The sequence below is a fragment of the Sturnira hondurensis genome, unplaced genomic scaffold (genome assembly GCF_014824575.4).
Source record: "Sturnira hondurensis isolate 20B ecotype Veracruz unplaced genomic scaffold, ASM1482457v3 Scaffold0019006, whole genome shotgun sequence".
NCBI classification, from domain to species: Eukaryota; Metazoa; Chordata; class Mammalia; order Chiroptera; family Phyllostomidae; genus Sturnira; species Sturnira hondurensis.
In genome coordinates, this window is record NW_028091637.1 from 10,388,774 (window position 1) to 10,414,478 (window position 25,705).

The 25,705-nt window shown below is 48.9% G+C and overlaps 1 protein-coding gene across 1 annotated transcript in view; it reads right to left on the reverse strand.

Moving 5' to 3' along the window:
- Positions 1-609: 609 nt before the first annotated feature.
- SUSD5 (sushi domain containing 5) overlaps positions 610-25,705 on the reverse strand; it is a 30,599-nt gene continuing 5,503 nt past the window's right edge. The window contains exons 2-5 of the mRNA XM_037070832.1: positions 25,472-25,649; positions 21,301-21,419; positions 12,124-12,312; positions 610-2,458 (exon numbers count right to left, since the gene is read on the reverse strand). Coding sequence (XP_036926727.1) covers positions 1,149-2,458; positions 12,124-12,312; positions 21,301-21,419; positions 25,472-25,649 — 1,796 coding nt within the window. The 3' untranslated portion in view covers positions 610-1,148. The remainder of the gene's footprint in view (positions 2,459-12,123; positions 12,313-21,300; positions 21,420-25,471; positions 25,650-25,705) is intronic.

The window sequence follows — 25,705 nt, forward strand, 5'->3', positions numbered from 1 at the left end:
CTCCCATGTCATTCCCGATTACTGAAGTTCAGAGAAATGGCTAATCCTGAGAGAGGAAACCAAGGACTGAGTTCTGTTAGTCCTGGCAAAAATTCTAAGACATTCCTAGGCAGAGACTGGTCAAGGGCAACTAGGCCACTTCTTCCGAGAGGAAGCGGTGTTTACCGGTACAAAGCTAACCTTGTCTTTCAAAAAACGATGGGCGGTCCCGCAGAAAGGGGGGAACAGAAGTGGATGTGTGTCCAGCTACTCCACACAACTCCCCCCCGCCCCGCCTCTGCCAATAAAACGTCAGTCTTAAATTCTCTCCAATTTCAACAAACAATTAAAAAAAAGTCTCAGAGCTTCTAGACTACGTCCTGGTGCTTAGCTCATCTGCCCTCGGCAACGTCACATTAAAAGGAAATAGCCTATTATTCTTCTACGTCCCACTCCCAACCTTTAAATATATGTCACTTATCCTAAATAACACTGCTCTCAAATGCTCCAGTTATCACACCTGTTTCAAAAATGTCAGGTCACGGAGTCGGTCATCTTATTTCTTAACAAAAGAAAAGAAGACAATAGCACGTTGAAGCAGGANTTCAACAAACAATTAAAAAAAAAGTCTCAGAGCTTCTAGACTATGTCCTGGTGCTTAGCTCATCTGCCCTCGGCAACGTCACATTAAAAGGAAATAGCCTATTATTCTTCTACGTCCCACTCCCAACCTTTAAATATATGTCACTTATCCTAAATAACACTGCTCTCAAATGCTCCAGTTATCACACCTGTTTCAAAAATGTCAGGTCACGGAGTCGGTCATCTTATTTCTTAACAAAAGAAAAGAAGACAATAGCACGTTGAAGCAGGAGGTGAGTTTTGGCCTTGTGGTGGAATTAGGGCCCAAGCCCAGGTCCTGGATTAGTGCAATTCGTTCCAGGGTGGATGGTTGAGGAGACGTTGACGGGCGTGAAGATACCATCCAGACCTCCCTGCCGGGTGCCTCCAGAGACCCTTCTCAGCCTGTAAAACAAAGACCCGAGGAAGAAAGACAAGCCCGATGCCACCTGTCTCATGCTCTAGTGAATTCTCAGTGTTTATCAGTGTGATGCGTCATAGTACGTATTCCTACCAAGTGGCTTTGGGAGAGCCCACTGCGAAGGTGGCTAGACCTTCTCCAGCTCAATCTGCTGGTGGTGGTGCCGCGCCTGCCGCTGGCCCACGTTCAGCTTGTACACGGAGCTCTTGTGCTGGCACCTGCGGTAGCCCCACACGGCCCCTACGCCTGCCAAGAGCAGCAGTAGGCACAGGACGGTGACAGTGGTGGCAATGACGGGGCCTCTGCTGAGGCCAGGACACTCGTCTCCCACGCACGGCTCCAAGGTGGGAAGAAGCTCCTTACTGGCACCTGGGCCTGGGCCTTCCTGTCCCAAGAAGTCTTCAGACAGCAGGTATGGGAAGTTATCCTGGACCTCGGGAGCAGTGGTTTCCATGGGTGTCTGGGTGGCCACCGTGACCGTTGAGGGAATGTGGGGAGGGGTCTTTGGGACAGCACTTGTTTCTGTCTCCAGGGTAGAGCTGGTGAGTTCATAGGGCAGGGTGGCCGCGGGAGACTTCTCTGTGGCGAATCTCCAGGGGACAGTTGACTGGTACCTAGGAAAGCCACCATCCCCCTTGGTGGGTCCCTCGGTTTCAGACACACTCTTGGGTCTGAGAGCAAAAGCCTCTAGATCTAGTGTTTGAGATGGAAGAACTGAACTACGGGTCATGTCCTCCCTTGGCGTGAGGGTGGTACTCCTGTGCTTCTTAACTTCCACAAGAAAGGGCTGATGGGGGGTAAATACGATGCATTCTTCCTGCCCTACAGATCCATCCCCCTTGTCGCCATCTTCCTCCGCTTCCTCCTCGTCTGCCTCTACCTTCCTCCAAGCCCCATCGGTCACAGGGTAGCCGTCCAACCAGGATTCATCGCTGCTGCTCACCATTGGGTCCCCCACCTTGCTGTCATTCCTGCCCACAGGTGGCCCCGAGGAACCATCCGTGCTGCTAGAAGTCACCTTGGTGTCAGGTTCATCTGGGGCCAGCGTCATGACGCTGTGGTTGTCCCCAGCAGGGAACTGCTTCTTGGTGTCATCATCCACTTCCTTCTCCAGCTCAAGCTTGTGAAAGGTCTCAGCAGGAAGCCAGAACAAGTACTTCCCCTTCAGTATGGGTCCTGGTAGGTCCGTGGGGGTGCTGCTCCCAGTGCTGGTGCCAGGCGGGCCTGTGGTTGGCACAACGGTTGTGTCCCTGGCTACGTTTTCTCTGCCTGCAGAAACGGAGACCAGACGGTCCTGTTTTGGAACCTGCTCAGAGGCCTCTCCCGGACCCCTGTCCTCCTCTGCCTCTGTCCGGGAGTCCTCCGTGAGCTCTTTGAATGACACGGATCTGTCGTCAGGGAAATTATCTTCATAGTCGATATGCGCCTCTGCCTCCTCTGGAGGGAAAAGGGGAAAACAGCCTCGTTAGGTTCAAGGTCACAGAGCCTGTATGGAAGGCGAGAAAGGCAAATAAAAAGTGTAAGGGTTCAAACAGATGAAATAAATCTGTCGTTTACAGATGATATGACTGTGTATGACAGACAAGCCCCAAGCGTCTATATTCAAAAGTTGTTCTAAGCAATATGTGTTCAAGAACCCTGGGACTATGGTCCATATAAAATACCAGTTGTATTTCTCTATACCAGCAATAAACACAAAACAAAGGTTTAAAAAGATGCCATTTACCATAGCACTGAAAAAAACAATCAAACACCTAGGAATAAATCTAACAAAAGATGTGCCAGATTCCTATATGGAATGGTACAAAATATTGCTGAGGAAAATTAAAGAGAGCCTAAATAAATGAGGGGATGGACCACATTAGTGTAATGGGAGGCTCAAAACTGTCGTCAATTCTGTCCAAATTGATCTGTCTACATTTAATACAATAAAAAAAAAACAAAAAACAACCTGAGCCCTGGCTGATGTGGCTCAGTGGATTGAGCGCTGGCCTACAAGCCAAAGGGTTGCCAGTTTGATTCCCAGTCAGGGCACCACAGGCCTGGGTTGCAGGCCAGGTCCCCAGTAGGGGGCACGTGAGAGGCTACCGCGCATCGATGTTTCTTTCCATCTCTTTCTCCCTACCCGTCTCTAAAAATAAATACATGACTAAATAAAATCTTTTTAAAAATCTGAGACATTGACAAGCTGATGCTAAACTTTATGGAAATGCAAAGGGCCGAGAATAGACAAGGCATTCTTGAAAAAGAAGAAAAAAGCTGTGGGATGTCCACTACAAGATTTCCCGGTTTTCTACAAAACTGCAGTACTAGGTAAGCCTGTGGTATTGACACACGAATTGATCACAGGATTACACTAACATTACGAACTTCCATTCATTTAAAGCCTCCAGGAAGAGAGTCAAAATGCAAGCCACAGCGTTGCAGATATCTTACAATACACATACTCTCCAAAGGGCTTGTATCCAGAATTTATAAAGAACTCCAACAAATGTGTACTACATAGGCAGACAAACCATAGCAAAGTTGGCAAGATACTTGAATGGGCACATCACACACAAAAATCTTAATAGTCATTAAACATGTAAAGATGCTCAGCCTCCCTAGTAATAGAGAGAGGTTCATTGCAGCCATCATGAAATACCATCACACAGTCCCAGAATGGCCAACATGAAGCAGGTGGACAACATCTAGTGTTTACAAGGATGGGCACGTCGTTGTTGGGAGTGTGAATTGGAGCCCTAACTATGGACAACTGAAATTTAACATATGCATGCTCTGTGGCATAGCAATCCCCCTACTCAAGAGGGATTCAGCAGTGATGTGTATCAAGAATAATACAATGGGCTCCTACAAAGCAATATGAAGTAAATGGACAGCTTAATAGAAAAATGGGTGAGAGAATTAATAGCCACTCATTACACAAACGAGATACTCAATTAGCCAATAAACATAAGGTGCTCCACATCGTGAATAATAGGGGAAGATCGAATGCAGTGATGCTGCAACCCACACATCAGGATGCCAAAAATTAAGAAGACTGCCAATACCACTAGCTGGTGAGGATATGGAGCTCCCAGAACTTCCTACCTGTTATGTGTATCTACTACAGTTGACACAAACATACCCCATGAGAGAACAATTTAAGTCCTTGGTATACACTTCAGAAGAGTGGAGGCAACATGGGAACCAAAAGACCTGTTGTTCCCCATTGGGAACAACAAAAATGTTCATCAGCAGTAGAATGGAATACCCCACAGCAAAGAAAAGAGTGAACTACAGCCTCATAGAGCAAGATGGGTGGGTCCCCTAGACATCATGTCGGTCGGGCAAAGGAAGCCGTACTCAAAAGTCCACACACTGTGCTTCCACTGAAATGAAGTTCAAGCCAGGGAAATGTAATTCATGGCTATAGAGTGAATTGGAGTGGTTATTCCGGGGAGGCAGTGACTGGGAGGGAACGTCGCGCGTGTCCTTGCATTGCTGGGGGTGGTCTGCTTCTTGATCTGGGTGAGGATCCCACGGATGTGTTTACGATATGGTAATGCATTATGCTCTATAATCGTTGCTTTTTGAAATGTTCTGTATTTTTATGTTACTCTTAAATAAATATTTCAACAGATGATCAAAAACACACACTATGTTCCAGAAAAAAAAAAAAACTGACACAGAATTTGGCTCCCGAATGCCAAGTTTAAAAAGAATGATTCAACTGATAACCGGGCAGAAAAGGCAAATCAAGAGCAAGAACAGAAATTAAATCAGGCTTGCCTATCATTTCTCCTCGGCATTCCATAGGAGACAGGAGAACAAAGTCTATAATCACTGAGGGAAAGAAAATGTAATTCAACAATATTATACTTTGTTAAAATGTCACTCAGTTATAAAGATAGTAGGCATCCTTTGTTTTTTAAGGATGTTTGCACTTTGAAATATTTCAAGAATAGCCCTGGCTGATGTGGCTCAGTGGATTGAGCACCAGCCTGTGAACCAAAGTGTCACTGGTTCGATTCTCGGTCAGGGCACATGCCCGGATGTGGGCCAAGTCCCTGGTGGTGGTGGGGTCATGTGAGAGGCAACCACGCATTGATGTTTCTCCTCCTCTCTTTCTCCTTCCCTTCCCCTCTCTCTAAAAATAAATAAAATCTAAAAATATATTTCAAGACTATACCATGCGATACTCTGTGTGTTACTCCCATTAAGCTGTAAACCAGTTGCTACTTGGCCTTCCAGACAAGAATTCACAGCTGAGGTGTGGACAGTTAGCATTTTCATCAGGAAACTCATCCTCTAGACGTGGCTGCTACCAGTACTTCTATTATCTGCATCTTGATCAAAACCATTGCTTTGCCCTGGCTGGTGTGGCTCAGTGGATTGAGCGAGGGTCTGTGAACCAAAGGATTGCGGTTCGATGCTCAGTCAGGGCACATGCCTGGGTTGCAGGCCAGTTCTCAGCAGGGGACACATGAGAGGCAACCATACATTGATGTTTCTCTCCCTCTCCTTCCCTTCCCCTCTAAAGATAAATAAATAAAATCCTTAAAAAAAAGAAAAAAAAACATTGCTTTGCTAATCAGCACCCTGAATATCTAAAATGGCTTCCTCCTGGTGACTGTAGTGGCCTATTAACTACTATGATAACTACTAGAGATAGGCTGTCATTGGTAAAGCAAGAGGTATTTACAATACAGGGATTGGCTTAGAATATTTTAGAGACACTTTCGCCCTTATGTGGACAGGATAAAACCACACCAGACCTTGGTGCTCGAGACAAACCCTAAATGGTCTCACTGGGAGTCACGTGTTATCCACTGAAATGATGGGAACAGAGTCTGCCTGTGCCGGCAGTGACCCTGCACTAGGCAGGCACCCTGTTCTCACTGCAAACCCAGCCAGCTCCTCCCAGCCCGGGCACTCTTGGGGCAAGGACATGTCCCCTCTGCCTTGTATTTCCTGCGCACAAGGGAAGTGGTGCTTGGCACAGAGCAGACACTCCATCAATGTTTGTTGAATGAATAAATGAGTGAGTGAAGAGGTGAATAAGTGACTTGCGGAAGTCCGCTTTGACAAAGCTGCATTCAGTCTAGAAGTCTATCAGCCAGGGCACTATTTGCTTCATGACAATAGGAAAGAATCTTAGTTCTAGCACTGAACACAAGCCACGTCTGCTAAATTCCTTTCCCCAGGTAACCCGCCCCATGAGCTTAAATACGTCACAAAGTCGAAAGGTACCTAGAATATGAACAGGACATGTTTTTCTCCCCTGTGCGGGGAAACATCGGCCTAGTGTATAAAATCAGAGCTCAGGGTTTGGGAAAGGCCAGCCCAGTGGCTATGAGTAGGCCTGCCTTGACCTGGACCCTGATGGCCAGTCTGAGTTCTGTGTGTGTGTGTGTGTGTGTGTGTGTGTGTGTGTGTGTGTATGTGTGTGTGTGGTCTGTGTGGATGGCAGCCCAGGCCCTAAGCTGGGCTCTCCTGGTCTCCAAAAGCCAAGGTTCTGGCTCAGAAACAGGTTCCCACTGTGCCGAAACCTCAGAGGAAGACAAGGACAGCAAGCGTTTATAAATAGTCTACTCAGGAAAAAATGTCCCGAGCCTGTTTTTCTCCTCCTGAGTGACAGTCGAGTTTGTCACTCACTGAATTTCAACCAAAAAATCAAAGTCTGCCCACTGGATGAAGGAACCCAGCTCTTTGCCTGGTGAGGTGCTGTTTCTCTGTCCTCCCCTCTGCCTTCCCGAGCCTGCGGGGCTCGCTCTCCTTCATCATCCAGCGATCCTTCCCGCCCCTCTCCCCTGGGCCCCTCTTCCCTGCCCCACACTGTCCCCAAACCCGCCTGTGTGAACCTGCCTCCGCAAACCTGCCTGGGCGAACATAACGTGGGGCCTTGTAAATTAGACCAACAGGCCTAACGTGAACTTCATGGGTTCTCTTGGCAAAAATCAGGCCATCCCCTGTGTGTTGACGGTTTAATTGTTGCTTTAGGCAAACAGAAGGCCACAGAGAGACAGGAGTCAGGCGCAAGAGGAGGGGGTTGCTCGTGCCTGGCCTGCATTATTAGGGTGCGGCAGGGTCAGGGGTGAGCCCAGCAGCCTGGGGTTCTCCTAGCGTCTTTCACCTTCCTCCTCATCTTTCTCCATGTTGTTGCATTTCTGGAAGCCCACACCTACCTTCTCTTTTTTTCCCCCTCCGGTCTTGGCTACACAGCCTTTAAAAATAGTAATTTTGAAAAAGACACACAGACAAGCCAGAAATAACCCCTGGCTCGAGGAACCTCTGAACAAATATGGCAATATTGACGAGGAACGTCTGGGTTCGGCTTCAGTCTCGGGTTTTATTCTCTGAAGGAAGTTTAGCCCGAAAGATGAAGAAAAACAGAAACCGAGGTTAATTTCAGGAAACAAAAGAAAGGCTTTAGAAGGGAGAGGAAGGAGCAAACGACCAGTTTGCGAAGGGGGCCTGGCGCTGCCCGGATGCCGTGCCCCTCGTGAGGTTCAGCTGCCTCTGGAGGGACACCTGGGTGTGACACGGGGGTTGGGATGAGACCTGCCTGGTTTTCCGTCTCGGCTCTGCTTCTCTCTGGCTGTGAGACGCAGGCAGGTCACAGAACCTTCCGGTGCCTCAGTTTCCCCATCCGTAAATTGCAACAAGCCATTTCTACTTGTGAAGATGAACTGAGAAGTGTGGAAGACTCCTCCCATAGAAGGGGGCACAGGGAGAAGCGGTGGGGGGGACGGAAATGTTCTCTTTTGGTTGTGGTGGTTGCTTCATGGGTTTCACACCTGTGACGGCTCGGGGACTGTTATACCTCCAGTGGGTACAGTTTATCATCGGCCCATGACACCTCAATAGGGTTGTTAAGAAAACAGAACAACGACAACGAAAATAGTTCCTAGGATAGAGACGGTATGGAGCAAGTGTGGCCTGGTTGATGTCGGCTCTGTTCTCGGTGCCCACCTGGAGAATGTGTCCCGTTTCCACGGCTGCAACACACCGGGGTGGGGGGTGGGGCATGGCTGCCTCTTCCTTGCTGATCTCACAGGTGGTGGGGCCGCTCGGGTGAGGCTAAGGTTCGTGTCACTCACTTTCCTGATACTACAGACCAGAAGGTACAAACAGAAGCCACAGCACTTGGGGCGTAAACTCTCACAGGCCTTTCGGAGCCTTTGTCAGGGAAAGTTTTAGGGAAGGAACAGGGCAAAGCCCAGGGGAAGAAGTCCACACGAGTCTCTCGCTACCTGGGCTGTCTGTCTCTGGCTACTGCTCTCTCCCGCCCCAACCACAAAGACGGGATGAAAAGCCTTCCCGGCGACAGGACACAGAGGCCACAGGGCCCCTGCGTGCAAAAGTCAGAAGAGCACAACGGTGTGGAAGCCACGGTGAGGCCGGGAGAGTGGGTGCGGGAGAGGTCAGGGTGCCGAGGGAACCACGAGCGCTCCTTAGGAAGGCCACCAGCAGACTTGCGCAGGCGCGGATGCCCAGGTTAAGTGGTCAGGGGGGCGGGGCCTGTGGAATACTGGGAGGTCAGAGACTGGCCGTAGGGTGTAAGCAGTCAGAGGAAAACCATGGCCTTGAAGACGAATATAATAAGGCTTGGCAGAGTAAGAAGCCCAGAGAAACCCAAACTCAGCGTGGAAGTCTGCGGCACCCACACTGAAGGAGCAAAGCAACAGGGTTTTTCTGAAATTAGGGCAACAACCAATTACCGTTGAGATACTGAGAACATTGGAGAGGTATGACAGGCATTTTGGGCTGCCCAACTGGGAATGGAAACCAAGGAGATGTGTGGATTTGGACAGGAGAATGGAAAACTAAATGGCCACAATCAGGCTCAGACTTAGGAACCAAAGCTAGAGAAATACTACCCACAGAGGGGAGAAAATGGCCGTTAAATGAGTCCTCACCCATGGAGGTTAATGGTCGAGGCTGCCCAAGTCCCTGTGTAAGTGAGAGACCTCACAGCCACCACCTGTGGCTGGACCGCCCCGTGGTGGTGAGCGCGCAGCCGGGGCTGCGTGGGGCTGAGGCACCTTCCCCACGGCCCCCTCATTCACCCGCCCGCGCGTGGGGTTCACTCCTGCCTGTCATAAGTCTTCAATTTCAGCAACCTCACTAAGGGATTGGTTTTTTGACCTACGCCCCACGGAAGTGACAGAGAAACCCAGTTCTCCATCGTAGTGAATGCCGGAGGGGGTGTAGTGGGCGTGTCCTGCCTAGGTCCCCTTTCTCAGGCCGTGCGCCCATCCCCCCAGCGGCTGTGTTACCAGCTAACAGTTCACAGCTTTTCTAGAAAACAGCCCTGGTGGCCGTGGAAGCCTCACTTGGGAGGTTACCTGCCTTCTGCCCTCCCTGCCCGGCAGCCTGCAGCCAATGACAGACGGACACAGAGGAACTCAGGGCCGGGCCCCTTGCTTCCAAGCAGGACCAGCCCTGTGATGCAGCTCAGCTCCGTAGCTCCCTGTGGGACCAGGCAGAGCCAGGATCCAGCTGAGGCCACATCCTTAACTTTTCTCTCCTTCCCTATCCTGCTTCCCTTTTCCTTCAACCAACTACGGCCCTCTGAATAAAGAATCTGACCCAAGTCAGTCAGCCAGTGTTCAAATGCCCCAATGGTGACAAATTTGATTGAAATGGTCTTCACAGAAGCCCTGAGCCCCGAGTTCCTAGAATCTCTGAGATCACGGTCATGTGAGCACCAAGTTGTTTTAAATCTTGACCTCTAAGATCCCTGAGCCTTGAGCCTCTCTGGGCCGGAAGAGGTCATGAAGGGAATAGGGGGAAGGGACCCTATGGCCACCTGAACAGGGTGCATGGGCAGGTTCCGCCGGAGGGCTTCGCCTGGGCTCTAGCAGCTCACAAGGAAACATAACAAAATGTAAGGACATGTAAAGAAGTAGAAAGAAATGTTCCGGGGTGGGAGTGAGGGAAGTCCCTGACAGCCACACGAGGTGCGGGTGGGGTTGGTAGCTGGGCCCAGCACAGAGGAGGCCGGCACTCCCTGGAGAACTGAGGCAGCGGAGGCCCCGTGAACAGGATGTCTGGGAGGTGCGTGTTAGAGAGCTACCCGCTGCTTGCCTACGGGGTCCCCATCAGTCTCGTGGGCCATGCCTTTCTTGGGCATTTCTTCCATCTGCAAACACACACCTTCTTTCAAATTTCACCTTCTGCGACCCCACGTTTCCCAGCATTCCCTTCTACCTCACCACCTGCTGCTTTGCTGTCTCCTTTGAGGCACCCTGGGTTTACTAGGGGCAGCTGTGCTCAGCTTTGTACCCACAGCACCCAGGCCTCTGCCAGGGGAAGGGCCGTGGAGCGAGCGAGTGGAGGAACGAACGTTGTCATCCAAACCCAGGCGAGTCCGACTCCGAAAGCCTTGTTTGCCCCACTCTCCCAAGATGACTCTTCTCCAATTTCAAGGAGTTTTCTCATTTAAAAAATTGAGGTTCACTGGAAAAATTACTGCAAAACGGAGCAAACGACCTGGTCGTGATATTCTTGTCACACACGCACGCACACGCTTCTTATAATGACACAGAGACTTGAAATATTAAATCTGCAGAGGAATGAAGACAGTAACCGTCTGTACGCTCGGCCAAGTGTAGAAACCCAAATTCCTGCCCAGCAGCTGAAGGCTCTAACAACTCTGGCTTTGCAGGGAGGAAATAAACACCGTTTTAGACACACAAAACCTGCATTTAGTTCTCACTCTGCTGGGACCAGTCAACAACCCATTTGGCTGATGGGTGTGGCTCCGGGGATGGGGCAGCTTCAGTGCCTGAGCTGAAAGAGAGCCAGCTCGTTAACCATCATCCCTGGGTGAGCACCCGTCCGCTCGCTCGGGCCGACACATTCAACAGAGCAGGCCTTCGGGCCTGAGGCCTGATTTTCTCAGACAGGCGCGTGATCCGAGCTGGCAAGGAGCTCCCACCTGCCACAACGCAGCAGCAACAGAGCATAGCGCTAGGAGGTTGTCTCAGGAAGGCTTCTAGCACTTACCTCAGTCAGTATGGTTTTGTTCCCGGTATGCAACAAGGCAAGTCGGTACACTGCCGGGAAGATGGTAGAAGCTTTTTAAACATGACAGGCGAGTTTAATTTAACAAAAAAAAATTGTGCTCATATTTGGAATATCTTTGTTGAATTTAGTTTTATATTAATTTGTTTTATTGCACTTTACTAAAGTATCAGCCTGCCAATGACTAGGAAAAAAAATTTAATGGTTCACCGAAAATATGAGAAGTGGTAAAACGGACAATAATAAAAAAACTGTTCTTTAAAAGACACTCCAAGAAGAAAAAAACCACAGAATGGGAGAGAAGATTGGCAACGCATTTAGTTAAGAAAGTTTTATGTGAAAAAAGAAATCCTAAATTATGTAAATAATCAGTTCAAATCAATCTGATCAGGTTTGGGAAGCGCTATGCCCATGGAGAGCCTTTTTAGCCTCAACTAAATACTGGGACTACCGCGACGGCCACAGGCTGCCGCCACGGGGCGATGCACACAGCTGTCCTGGAGCTGTTCTCCACGCTTCGCCCTTCGCCCTTTGCCCCCGACACCTCCTGTGAGTGCTCAAGGACAAGGGAATAAGACTCGAGTGTGTTGCAAACCCCATGCCCTGGCACAAGCCACTAGCTCTTGCCAGGGTCCCCCCAAGGGTCATGGTGTGTGGGAACAAGAGTCACCCTCTCAAGGAAGCCCTCAGCTGGGCCTCTGCTGTGTTCATGACGGTCCTTCCAGGCCAGGTTACCAATCATGGGTCACTTTTACCGTAAGCTTGTTGCTTGGAACCACAACTGGCACCCCTTGTGGATCGGCTTCCAGGGACATGAGCCAGACCCTCCACCCAAGGTCAACTCTGTCCTTATGGCAGAAGAGGCGGTTTGTCACCCTTCCCCCCAGCACAGACGATGAGGAGCTCAGGTGTGGAGACTGCACTTGAAATGCTGCAGGGACACCCGGGGGACCTACTGCCAGGCCCAGAACTCGGGGGAAGGGTCTGAGAGCCTCTTGTCAAAGGGATCTTTCTGGAGACGAGCCCCCCACATGAGGCTCTGCTCACGGTGTGGGGGCAGGCGGAGGAGGCCCAGCCCAGGGGTGGCTTACCTCTCCCACAGGCCTGCACCAGGCCGTACCACTCCCCACAGCTGTTACACAGCAAGGTGAAGGCGCTTTCGCGGTGGCCCGTGACGTGGCCTGGGGCGCACACGTACAGCAGCTCATCCCCCATCTCCAAGCCGGTGCGTCCCTGCAGGATTGTGTGTGGGAAGGAAGGCGGGTCTCCGCACGGCTTCTCTGAGGACAAGGAATCACAGTTAGCTTCCCCAAACTCGGCAGGCCTCCTGCAGGGGTGGTGGGAAGGGGAGGAAAAGAACTCAGACAACATCTCTCCTCCCTCCCCCGTGGGTGCTACCCACCCCCTGAACTGGGATCCCCCTGAACAAGGGTCATGGAGGCTGTTTCTCCTCCAGTCTGGCACCCCAGGACCTGACAGAATGGGGCACAAATGATGCACTCAAAATATTTCTTGAATGAATACACGTGTTTTTAAATTACAACTCCATATTTAAAAAATTCCAGGCGACACTACCCTTTAATGTTTCTTTGAAAGGAGGACCCAGAGACAAATGCCCAGCAGCAAGCTCCCCCGCCTTTTTTTTTTGCCTTATTTGCATAAATGAATATGTACTTGTTGTCAGAAGCTAAAACGTTGGAGACTGTAGAGCAGGTCCAGGGTGCCTCTCCCCTCCTCCAACCTCACCCTGGTGGTCACACTGTGACCCCTGTGGCTTATAACAACAAACACAGACCCAGACACAGATGCAAACACACATAGGTGGGCAGAGAGATACACTCGTAGACACAGCTGTATGTATGTGGTTTTTCGCATAAATGGGATCACATCATATGTACTACCAAGAATGTGCTTTTAAAAAAAGCCAAACCTCATTTTTTAGAGCATTTCAGGTTCACAGCAAAAGTGAGCAGGAAGCACAGAGAGCTCCTAGACCCCTACCCCTACCGTGCACGGCCTCACCTGTGACTACATCCCACGCCAGAGGGGCACGGTTGGTACAAGCGATGAACCTACGCCGACATGGTATCACTACTCCCCGAAGTCCAGTTTGCACTTGGGCTCACTCTGCAGTGGAGCCTCACGCTTGGACCCGAAGATGGAGAAGAGCCCCCACGGGGCCCAGGAGCCTCTTCCCGTGCCTGCCCTTGAGCTGGCCCCACTGGGGGCAGGACACGGCCCAGGTCTCCTCTGAGCTCCCTGCCCTGGTTCTTCCGTGAAAAGGTTTCCACCAGTGTGAATAAAAGAGAGGCTATGCAATAAACCTGACAGGCTCAGGGGGCCCGTCAGCAGGCCTTACAAACTCGGCGACCGAAAGGAACCACCCGGGGACGGTCTGGTCACAAATCCCTCATCCCAGACCCACAGCTTCCTCAGCGAAGGTCAGTCTTTACCGTAAGTGGGGCCTGTCCACAGTTCTCATGCCTGCTGCTTTCTGTTTGGGTTATTAATTATTGATTCGATTTCCTTCCTTATATGCAAGACCAGAAACTCCAGGTCATTTTTCCCTTCATATTTCAGAAGTCTTTCCACATCAGAACCATAATTTTCCCCAGTCTTTTGAAAGGCTACATTCTAGCACGCATTATTTAATCATCGCACTGACATTCACATCGATTCCAAGTTTCCACGATTATAAACAACGCTACAATGAACAGCTCATGTGGACATTTTTGTACGTATCTTATTTCGTCTTAGGAAAAACTTCTAGAAGGCGAATTGCTGCATCAAAGTGATGTGGGGAGGCCTTTTTTTTTAAAGGAAGTAATTTTAAATTCAAATTTCCTCTTCTAATTTTTTATGTTGGACAGGAAAGCCTTTAGCGCTTATGCAGTCAAATTACCTAAGAAGCATATTGCTTAAAAGAAGATATGCTAAGAAAGGATGAAAATAGAGAACACAGCTTGTGCGTTAAACCACCTTGACTGGCCTCCCAGCCTGTGGCTTGGGTGCACTTTCTCAAACAGAGCCATTGCTATGCCTGTTCTTTCACTGGAGAGATTTTTGAATGGAAAAGGGTGTGGCTGTACTTTAGGAAGTCAGCACAGAATGTTGCACTTGAACCAAAACTGCCTGGACTGCAGCCCCAGAGATCAAGTACTTATTCCATCTGTGTGTCATGTAGGGACAGGCAGCCATCTGAAAGTTGCCACAAACCCAGGGGCACCCCACTGAGCAGAGAGACATAATCCTTGGCTTCACTCGGCCTGAGCAGAGCATCCTGAGGTGAATGGAGCAAAGTCATGAGCCTAGGTCAAATAAGGTTGAGCCAAATGCCAGCTGGTATCTCAGGGGCAGAAGACTCCATCTCTGTCTCTACCATTCACTGCTGCCTACATCTCACACTGATGTCCCTGTCTTTTCTCCTTTCCTGGGATCTAGTTTCAGGAGACTGTAGGCTCTTCACACTCACTCACTATCAGAGGACTAGTAAATACTTCCATCCCCACACAGCTCTATCGGTGGAACGCAACACCAAGTCTTTGGAAGGAAAATCCAGGATCAGGTAACTGTTTTGAGAGTAAAGGGGAACTTCAGGCCAAGTTCATACCCCATCAGACTCCAGGGACCTTCTCCCTCAGATGTCATTTCCAGAATGGCTCCGGCTAAATTCTGGCTCAGGAAAACCACAGTAACACTCCTGAGAGTCTGGGCCCACACACCATATGTTTCTGGATTCCCCACAAACGTCCAGGACGGGGAACACACTGCTCCTTACGGGGTGTGACTTCAGAAGCTCCAAGACCATTCCATCACTCAGCACAACCAAATGCGTGCCAAGAACACCACCCGTGTCCAGGGGCCACTCAAATCAGCCCCTTTCATTACCCTTCCCATCACTAACCTTCACCAACCTCATAAGGGGCCTATGGAAAACAGCTGGTTGTATGCCTGGGCCCTACCCTCCTCTTTAGGAAAACTTACATTTGGGCGGTCTTTATGGCTATTCTCAATTAATCCATGGGTAGAGATTGGGGTTGGAGGATTTCTCAAGAGTGGGGTTTCAACAGTTTCAACAGAACGAGCAGTCTCGATTATTTTCCCTCCCAAGGAAAGAGCCTGTATAAGAGATCTTGTCTTGCAAACCAACAGTATTCATGAACAATGACTTGTTTTCCATTTAAAACAGTGCATCTGCTGGCCATTCAGAGCTTCTGATAACCCGTTTCCAGAGTCTAGAATGAGTATAAAGGCTGATGCTTTTCTTTTGAGGAATTTTAAGACTTCCATCATGGCATCTGACATTCTCAAGAAGAGCCTGCGAACCCCCATGATGAGGTCCCAAACCAAGGAGGCAGGTAGGAGTTCCCACACAGATGCCTGACCTCTCCTCCTTCCTCTTGGCGTTGCCTAAGCTATGTGAAGACGTTACCCTTTGTGCCCACCTGCCCGGCTCCCTCCCACTTCCTCCACCCAGTGCGCAACCAGCATCGTCCTTCCCATTCCACCCAATTTTGTCATTTGTTCTCAACTCCCGATCATTGCTTTTCAACCGTGACTGCACACCAGAATCTTTTAAAGTACTCGTCACACACACACACACACACACACACACACACACACACTGCTGTGTTTGTGAGTCAGTAGGTCAAGGTCAGGGCCCAAGAATTTGCATTTATAATAAGTTCCCAGGTGATGTAGATAATACTGGTCCAGGGACTACCCTTGGGCGTCTCCTGCTCTCAAGAACTATTGCACCCTCAAAACCAGGCCAAATTGACACATGGTGACGACAATCCAAACAGAGACCACCTCCGGCCCTGTCTGCGTGGGGAGGGGAGGAGCCTTCGTGGAAAAGCCTCCAGGGAACTCTCTGGGGTTGAAGGAGACGTTCTACAACTTGACTGATGATGACTGATTTTAATTTTCCTTATCCTTTTACTACCATGATCACATGTTCATGTTTATAACTAGAAAATACATTAAAAATGGAGCTAGTGAAACCTGTCTCATTAGGTTGTTACCAGAAATAAAGGGGCGTATGCCTTGCCTGGTGCCCAGTACATGCCTGGAACTCCACAGAGACATAAATAAACATGAGTTCCATTCCTCAAGCAAGTCGGAGATGGATGGTCTTTTGAATCATTCTTCAAGTCATGTTGGTAATTGAATGCCCCGTTTCCTCAAACCAAATATAGCCAAGCACAGGATGGCTGAGCGGGAACTGAGGGAGGAGGGGCAAACCAAAGGGGTTCATAAGATCCACTAGAACGTGGGCCCAGCGGCACCACGGCTCTGGCTGCTGAGAAACATCGTGTTCCTGGGAACTGACTGTGCATCAGGACTGACGCAGCCCAGGCAGGGTTTGGGGCAGAACACTCAGTCCTGGAGAAGCAAGACCTGGTGCTGTCCAGGCCTGGGTACTGAGTACAGAGGAGTGCCCCCCCCTCCCCTGCTGACTGTGGGGGGTGAGTGGTGGGGGGATGGTGTGGGCTGCCCTCTCGATCCACTCCGGTCGCTGGGGATGCTCTGAGTCCTGCTCCCTCTCCGGAAGCAGGAGTACCGCGGCTGCACAGAGCTAGTCTCCCCAAACCATCGTTCCTCAGTCTGCAACATCGTCTCCTCCTCTCCTTAACAGCTATTTCCAAAAAAACCCTTTCAGATTCCACCTCGACTGCCATCGCCTCAGGAAGTCTTCCTCATTACCCTCCTTCTCTGTGTCATGGAAACACGTTCGTCTCTTACTTATCCTTACACAGTGCCAGCTCCTTCAGGGTGGGAATGAAATCTCTATATCCAGCTGTCTGTCTGCTCATCTGCCTATCTATCTATCTATCTATCTACTCATCCATCCATCCATCTGAATCATCCACAAGTCTGAGCACTGGACTTCCCCTTACCCTGGACAAATAAACAAATTGCCAATGTCAGGTCAATGGTCACAAGCCCAGAGTCTTCCACATTCCCCCAGGAGACCCTGAGCTAAATACGTTCTACCAGGTGTTCTGAGCACTGCAGTTGGTTCCAGCCACCTGGCTGCAGCCCGAGAATTTCCCCAGAGCCAATGCCGAGGCAGGGGGCCTCCTCCAGGAAGACCTGGGAATTGGCTACTCTCAAAATTTCCCGATCGCTCTCGGGATGAGCCTCCAGCTCTCCTCTTGATGACATAAAGGAAGGGAACGATTCCATTTCTGTTTTTAAGGGAAGCCTCGGCCACGGTTGAGTATGCAAGGGAGGTGGAATGCAGTGCTAAGGAGGGGTGGGTGAGCGGGGCTGGTGGGGAACAGCAGCCCAGCCAGCCCTGGCTGCCGAGGGGTGGGAGACAGGAGCACACCCAGAGTGAAGCCTTTTGGGTGCACTCCAGACCCCACGCCGTGGACCCCAAACGAGCTGCCAAGAGAAGCAGAGCCAGGGAACCCAAGTGGAGGCAGCTTATTTCATCAGCATCCAGTTGGTTAAAAATAACTTCACTTATTAGTTTAAGTGAGATCACCACGGGACTGGAAATTCACTCTCAGTGAGACAAAAGTACTGGAAGGAAAACGAGAAAAGTCTACATTCATGATGAATGTTCCACGGGCTCTGTTTTCCTTTTGGGCTCTCTCTAAGGCACCCGCCTGCCGCGTTTGCAGTTAGCACGCACAGAGCTGAGCAGCGCCAGGAGCATCACTGGGAGAAAGGCAACCTTTGGAGACGATACTGCGCCGGGAAGTATGCTGCCCCAGACCTCACGGACACTCCCGCCAGCCCCAAGGAGCCCCCTGCTCTCAGCTCCTCCAAGGCACGGCCCCTTCCTTCAGCACTGCTGCCTGCTGCCTGCGCTGTCAACCAAGGCTCCCTGGGCAGAGCGGAGGACCACGTGGGAGCAGTGTACCTGCCCTTTCTCAAGGGCGAAAGTCAGAGAAGCAGAGACAGGGCTCTCCCTGAGTGTCCTTGGGGCTTTTCTAGAAAGCCCAAGAGGAAGTGGCCCTTGGCCTCTAATCCCACCTCAGCACGGCCCACTTGAAGACCCCACACAAAGCAGGCCTGCAGGACTAAGACTCCAGTCTTCTCCTCGGAGCCCCTTCCCACCTGCCTGGAGGCCAGGCCAGGCGCAGGCCAGCCGCCCTGGGAAGCACTTGGACCCTGATGCTCTGCACACACGGAGGTGCTTTGCTTCACACGCAGGCTCCCCATGACTCGACATTTTTTGGCTTGGGGGCCTTTTTCCTTGTTGTTGTCATTGTTGCTTTTTTTTTTTGGTGAAGAGTAGGTAGATTGTTTTGTGTTTTTGAAGTTTCTTGTTTTTACAGAATTTCAAAGTTACAGAAAAAAGTATAAGAATAAGGAGCTCCCATAAAACCCTTTACCCAGATTCACCAATGTGCTTTATTTTGTCCTGTTCACTTTACCATTGTTCTCAATAGACAGATAGAGAGGTAGAGCTGTGTACAAATGTTGGCATCGGCACAGAATATATGTGAATATGTACATATGTGCATCTATTCCTGTCATTCTTTTCTGAGCCATTTGAGAGTATGCTGTAGATATGATGTCCCTTTGTCCCTAAACACCTCAGAATGTATTTCCCAGGGCAAGGATATTCTCCTATGTAACTGCAATACAGTTACGAAGACCAGAAAAATGTCAGCAGTGATACATGATTATCTAACTCCTAATCAGCGTTCATATTTCATTAATTATAGCTACTTTCTCCTGGTCCAGGATATAATCCAGGATCACACATTTCAGTTCATTGTTGTCTTTATATTCTATTTTAATGGAGAACAGTTGTTTAACCTTTCTTATCCTCATACATTTTTAAAAAATATTTTATTTATTTATCTCTAGAGGGGAAGGGAAGAAGAGAGGGAGAGAAACATCAATGTATGGTTGCCTCTTATGCATCCCCTGCTGGGAACTGGCCTGCAACCCAGGCATGTGCCCTGACTGGGCAATCGTGTGGTTCGCAGGCCCGCGCTCAATCCACTGAGCTACGCCAGCCAGGGCTCCTTATACATTTTTAAAAAGAGTATAGGTCAGTCATTTTATAGGATGTTCTTAATTTGAGTTTGGCTGGTATTTCCTCACAACCATGCAATTGGGCAGAAATACTGCTGACCTGAAGTTGTGTTTCTCTGAGTGCATCATACCAGGAGGTACATTATATCAGTTTGGCAATTGCTCAGTTTTGGAGTCATCATCATGGTTTTGACCTTGGATGTTTTTGACCTCTGGCTCCTTGCACTACAACTCTGGGGAAAGAGGGCCACACAGTTGCACACACACAACCTACCTAAAGGCCTGTGAGGTAGAAAGCCCAGGCTATCCTATTGGATGATGAGAAACAGAAAGTTCAGTCACCCCCACCACCGCAGCCAACGGCCAGCCCACTGCAGGAGTAAGGCCACCTACCTAGCAACTGACTATAGACTCATGAATGAGCCCAGCTGAGACCAGCAGAAGAGTACAAGCGGCTGGTGGAAAAAAATGAATTAATTAAATAAGCCTCTGCCTTTGGGGTGGTATGCTACATGGCAGAAGCTAACTGAGACTTCTTATATTTCAGGGGAAAGAGAGAAGACTCAGAAGCCCTGTACACTCATTTGAGATCACTGAAGAACGAAGATTACGCTGTTTTTCTTCTGGCTTTGTTTGTCTCCCTTGGGGATCTGAACCATTGCTGATGTTCGGGATACAGGGGATCATTTAATTTACTTATATGATTTTAAAAAACAAACCATGGCCCTGGCTGGTGTGGCTCAGTGGATTGAGGGCCAGCCTGCAGACCAAAAGGTTGCTGGTTCAATTCCCAGCCAGGGCACATGCCTGGGTTGTTGGGGTGTGTGGGAGGCAACCAGTCGATGTTTCTCTCCTTCTCTTTCTCCCTCCCAACTCTCTCTAAAAGTGAATAAATAAATATTTTTTAAAACCCACAGATATTGTTCTCCCCAGGCCTGTCCAGAACAAGGCCATATTTTTCATGCACTTGATTGACAGATGGTAATGGGAGACTCCCAACACTCCTCTAAGCAATCAGCAACCACAGAACCCCTCCTGGAGAAAGACCCGCTAGCAGCGGGGAAGCCTACTGCTACCAAGCACCTGACAAGCACCAGCCAGGGATCGGGTCTCCACTGTGGCTCCTTGACTTATACACTCCTCTGACCCCTTCCCTGGAGATTAGAATTTGGTGCTTCTGGGATGCAACCTGAAGGTTTGTGTTTCTAACAGGTTCACCTGGAATTGCTTATTATCAGAGAGATTGGGGAAACTCTGCTTTAGAGAGGTGACTCTCAAACTGGGCTGCATGTTAAAACCACCAGGAAGCTTAAAAAAAACCCCCCAAACAAAAAACCCCGTGTTCAGAACATTTATATCGGATTCTCCAGGGCTGGCACCCAGGCATCGATATTTCTTAAAACTTCCCAGATGAGACCAGTGTGCCGCGAAGCAGTACCCGGGTGGATGTCTGTGCCTGATGGGTAAGCAGCAGTCTTTCCCTCCATCTGCATGAGCATTCCCTTTGAACAGCTTGTGTTTCTGATAATGAAGGTGGTCTTAATTCAGGGCACACTATATGCTGCCCCAGGGATTCCTTGATGGCTTTCTGTCTCTCACTCGGCTGATATCCCGGGAGGAAGCTGAATTTTCCTTCCTACGATCAATTTCTTAAATCTTACACATTTGGGGGAAAAGGTTTTTTTTTTTGTTTACATTGTGCTGTGTACCATGAAGAAAGACAGAAGGGTAAGTTGCATCAGTGGCTGTAGCAGATGCGTTCAGGGGTTGCCTGTATTCCCGAGATACCTTTCCCAAGCCCGTGTACAGGGGCTTCTGGTGGGCACCTGTGTATCCTGGTTGGCGTGTGGCCCTCCGGCTGCTGGAACTCTTTGCCTGTGCACATCACGAACCAGAAGAACCCAGGAATTTACACCTCCCTGAAACAGCCCTTAACCAATAATGACTGACAGGCACTCCCTTGCACCTGACCCAGAAAACTATGGTGACCCACAATGTCTCCAGAGACCCGCTGTGGACTGCAGCTGCAGTTCCCCACCCCCGACCTCATTGCCACCGTGGACTCTGCTTAGTGTTTCACCATCGCTCAGACGGCCTCTTTCCCGTGTCCACTGCCCCACTGTCCTGCTGGCTCTTCCTAGGAAGTCACCTGACACACGGGGCTCAGTGAATCCTCGCCTGAAGGTCCACTTGTAGAGAACGCAACCTAAGATGGCAACCCCCGCAAGCTCACGCTCCGGGACCTTTCCCGAGGCGCTGGCACTGACCTTCATCCTTCACACAAAGGGCACTGTAGGTGCCACCAGGAGCCGGGCTGCTCTCAATTCTCACATCGACAGCTCGCATGATTTGCGGTTCACCACTCCCCTTGCTACACACGGTTGTCCTGAAAGAGACAGAGAGGACACCGGGGTAAGAATACGAACTGAAAACGGGAAAGGACATTCTTTTCTGCTGTCAGCTTGGAGTCAGCAGAGATTTCTCTAATTCAGGAGCTTGGGATGAAAGTATCAGTGTGGAAACCCTCTCCCTAACAAAAGTCTAAAGTTAGGAAGACATGGGGTGCTCAGGCTGAGGTCATGCGTATGAATGCAAGTTTCAGGGGCAATAAATGCATCGTGGATCTCTTCTGGTATATGTTTGCTTTTTATTTCATAGAACTCTGCTCTTCTGTTTTGGCGGGGGCTTGTTTTGCTGTTCTTTTTCATATGTCTTGAAATGAATGGTTAGTTCATGAATCTTAAGACTTTTTCCTCTTCAGACACAAGCACTTAATGCTTTCCATTTCCCTCTGGGTATAGCTTTAGTAGCACCCCATGGGCTTGAGGATGACGTATTTTCAGTGTCATTCAGTTGTACCTACATGCCAGTTTCCAGCATAATCTATTTTTGTCCCATGATTTATTTAGGTATCTCTTTTATACACAGCCAATACTAGATTTTTTTTTTTAAAACTCGCCTGAAAATCTTTGTTTTCTAATTGGAGCATCTCACCTATTTAATTTAATCACATATTGCTTTGAATTTAAATCGGCCATTTTTCTATTAGTTCTACCCGTTCTTTCTTCCTTTCTTCCTCTCTTTTCTTTCCCCATTTTGTTTTAATTCTTTTCTTGGCATTCTCCCTTCCTCTCTACTGGTTTGGAAGCTATATATCTTTTTAGGATTCTTTCAGTGGTTACCCCTGAGGTTATACCATTTCCTTGACTTAACTAAAATTTAATATTGCTTTTACCTTCTTGCCCAATGACACAACTTAAAGTAATTAAAATAGTATGTATTAACATACTTAAAATGCTTCCTGACTGACATGACATTTTTTAGTGTTTAGCATCAGCATCAGTGATTTATAGAATTACGTAATTTAGGTTTATGCACCATTCACTCTTTCCATTCATCCTCTTTTGCATCTGCAGCCTCCCCCCCCACCCCCCCCCCGCAATGATCTCCCTCCTGCCTCTAACGTTTCCTTTAGTGAAAGTCTGTTATAATGAATTTTCTCACCTTTTGGACGTCTGACAATGTCTTTATCTTTATTCTTGGAAAATATCCTCACTGAGTATAGAATTCTAGAGCGGCAGTAATTTTTATTTTTTTTAGCACTTTGAAGGTATCATTCAATTGTCTCTGGCCTTTTATTGTTGCTCTTTTAAACTACTTTTTTCTCATTACTTTTAATATTTTTCCTTCATCTCTGACTCTGATCAGTTTTACCACACTGTGCCCATTTCTTTGTGTTTGTCCTACTTGGGCTTCATGAGTCTGGGCGTGGATGTTTTCCTTCGGTTGTGGATAAGTCTCATCCTGCTTTTGCTCCATTTCCCTTCCCTTCTTCTTTTGGAATTCCAATCACACGCACCTTCTATGCCTTTTACTCTTCTAAATTTTTCATCCTTCTTTCTTCTGTTCTTTATTCTGAATACTTTCCTCTGAAATACCTTCCCATTCACTAATTTTCCTCTTCAACTCTTTTTTAATCAGCTGTTAGAGCTAGCTCTCAAGTTCTTAATTTCAGTTATTGTATTTTTCATTTCTAGAATTTCCGTTTGGTTATTTTTATAGTTTTTTTGTCTTCTGCCAAAATTCTTCTTCTTACTTCTGTATCTCTAAACATTATAAAGAGTTATTTTAAAGACTGCCTCTCTGAAGTTTCTGTTGGCTATTTTTGTTCTTATTGCCTTAGCTTCTCATGTGACTGGTTACTGTATATTGCGTGACAAACCCCATACTTGCTAAAATTATTTCTGGAAATCAATTGCCTAAGACAGTGTTATCTCCCCCAGAGATAATTTTTTACATCAGTTCTGCTAGCTATCTGGAGCATTGGAACTCCAGTATCATCTTAATCCAAATTCACGGATTAAGGGGTGTCCAACCCTTGGCCTGCGGCCCAACACAAAATTGTAAATTTACTTAAAACCTTTTTTTTCCGCTCATCAGTTTTTTTTAGTGTTTGTATATTTAATGCGTGGCCTAAAACAACTCTTCTTCCACCGAGGCCCAGAGTCGCCAGAAGGTCGGACACCCCCGATGAAAGCTGCCGGTCTTCGGAGGGCCTTGTACTTCTCGTACCTTCCTTACAGCCTCGCCATGTCCCAACCCAAAGCAAACACACGCCCCAGGCCGCCGCCTACACAAAACCTGACTCCAAATCTCCGTCCTCCTTGCCCTACATTGCTATCAAAACCGCCAATCAGCGTTCCAGCCACCATTTACGGAACCTGCAAAGTCTCCCAGGAGACATGCAGCCCCAAATTCTGTATTCACCGCTCTAGACCTCCCTATCTACCACGCCTGCTACGCCATCAACGGCAAGACTTGCTGCGAATTGAATACTTGGTTTTTGGGGGGGAGGGGGGGAGGGCTGTGATGGAAACCCCCCCAGTGAAATGTATGTACATACTAATGGTTAGCTACTTCTTAGTTCCAGTAATATTAGAATGGAAAAACTACTTTTAATATGTTGTGTAGTGAATATATCAAGTGTGTTTGCTTTACAAAGAATGGCCATGGTAGCGAGGTAGAGATCCAGTACGTTGTCTGAACGCTCCAAAGAGAATGGACCTCTCCAGTGACTCGGTCCTGATCATTAATGCCTGGGAGCCCTAAGCCTGGCTCCGAGCCAGCTCTTCAGAATCTCCGGGTAGCCTGGCGATCTGATGCAGTGATGGGAACAGACATCCGAAAAATGTCCAGACTTGACTCCGTAATGGAAACACGCACGAACGGGACATATTTTGTCTACTTAGGAACCTGGATGTAAAAAATGTAAGGGGAGAGAACCATAGTTCCAGATTCACTGACGGGCTTTGGATGGAGCCTCAGTTGTCCTCTTTTTTCAACGGCCACCTCACCTGTGGCACACTGGAGACGTGAGTCCCCATGGTGGCACGTGCTTTCCATGGCCCTCTGCCAGCCAGACATCTTGAGGCCAGTGTCTACCACAGGAGTCCTTGGAGCCCGTTCCTTTCTCGGTGGAATGGCTGCTGCCTTGTCTGAATCTGACTAAGGAAGCAGTCCGCAGCACTCATGGGAGGTTTTCTCCTAGCTGGCCACAGGAATTACTTCCCCACAAGGATTCCATGGGTCAGGAACTCAGGGCACAGTGGCAATGGCTTGTCTCTGCTCTGTAACGTCTAAGGCCCCCGAGCTGGGGAGACTCATAGGCGGGTGACAACTCCACAGCTGACTGCTGGAATCACCTGGAGGCGTCTTCACTCACACTGCTGGCAGGTAATGATGGCTGTGGGCCAGGACTTGGGTTGGGGCTACTGGGGACAGGATCAGGTTGGGGCACCTCCATCTGGTTCGGGCTTCCTCAAGCACGGCCATCTCAGCATACTCAGAATTTTCACGTGGCCTCTCAAAAGTGAGTGTGCTCAGAAACCCAGGCACGGATTTTTCTGACCAATCTCAAAAGACAGTGTTTCTCCTGCTGTATTCTATTGGTTGAGGCAATACTACACTGTGCTCAATTCAAATGGAAGCTGTGTGAAAGAATTCCTGGCTTCATTTTATAACCTCCACACCATCTTCCTATTCCTATGTATGCAGAGGCATATCCACAGAGAAAAACAGGCGAAGGATGTGTACCAAACAGTTAAGTCATGATCTCTGAGGTGGAGAAGAAGAGAGAAACTCACTTGGTACTTTATACATATCTATATTATTTGAAGTTTTTACACGTATTATTTTATAAAGTGGCAAGGAAATTCAAAATCACCAAATCCAGGGGAACAAACAAACAGAACTCCAGAAAAATGTTTTTACATGGGAACTTAGAACAAGAATGCCCTGGAAGGCCCTGCCCCCTGCATTTGGCCTATCCTGGCAGGATTGTTTCATTGTTTCCTCAATGAAACAATGACTTAGCCCCCACAGAAGCCCTGGCAGGGCGACCCTGTGAGTTGGACAGCTAGCCCAGCTCTCCCGACTTACCCCAGGGTGCCGTCCGCCAGCCAGCCCGTGGTGCACATGGTGAGGGTGCAGTCCTGGACCACCCTCTGCAGCTCCTCCGCAGATGCCAGGTGGGCGCCCCTAGTCCTGCAGGAAAGCCGAGCCTCCTCCAATTCCAGCCCCCGAGAGCCATTCTGAGACTCCAGCAAAAAGAGCTTCCCTGTGTGGGGACAAGCATGGACACAGGCTGACTCCGGGATCCCTGGGTAGGGACTC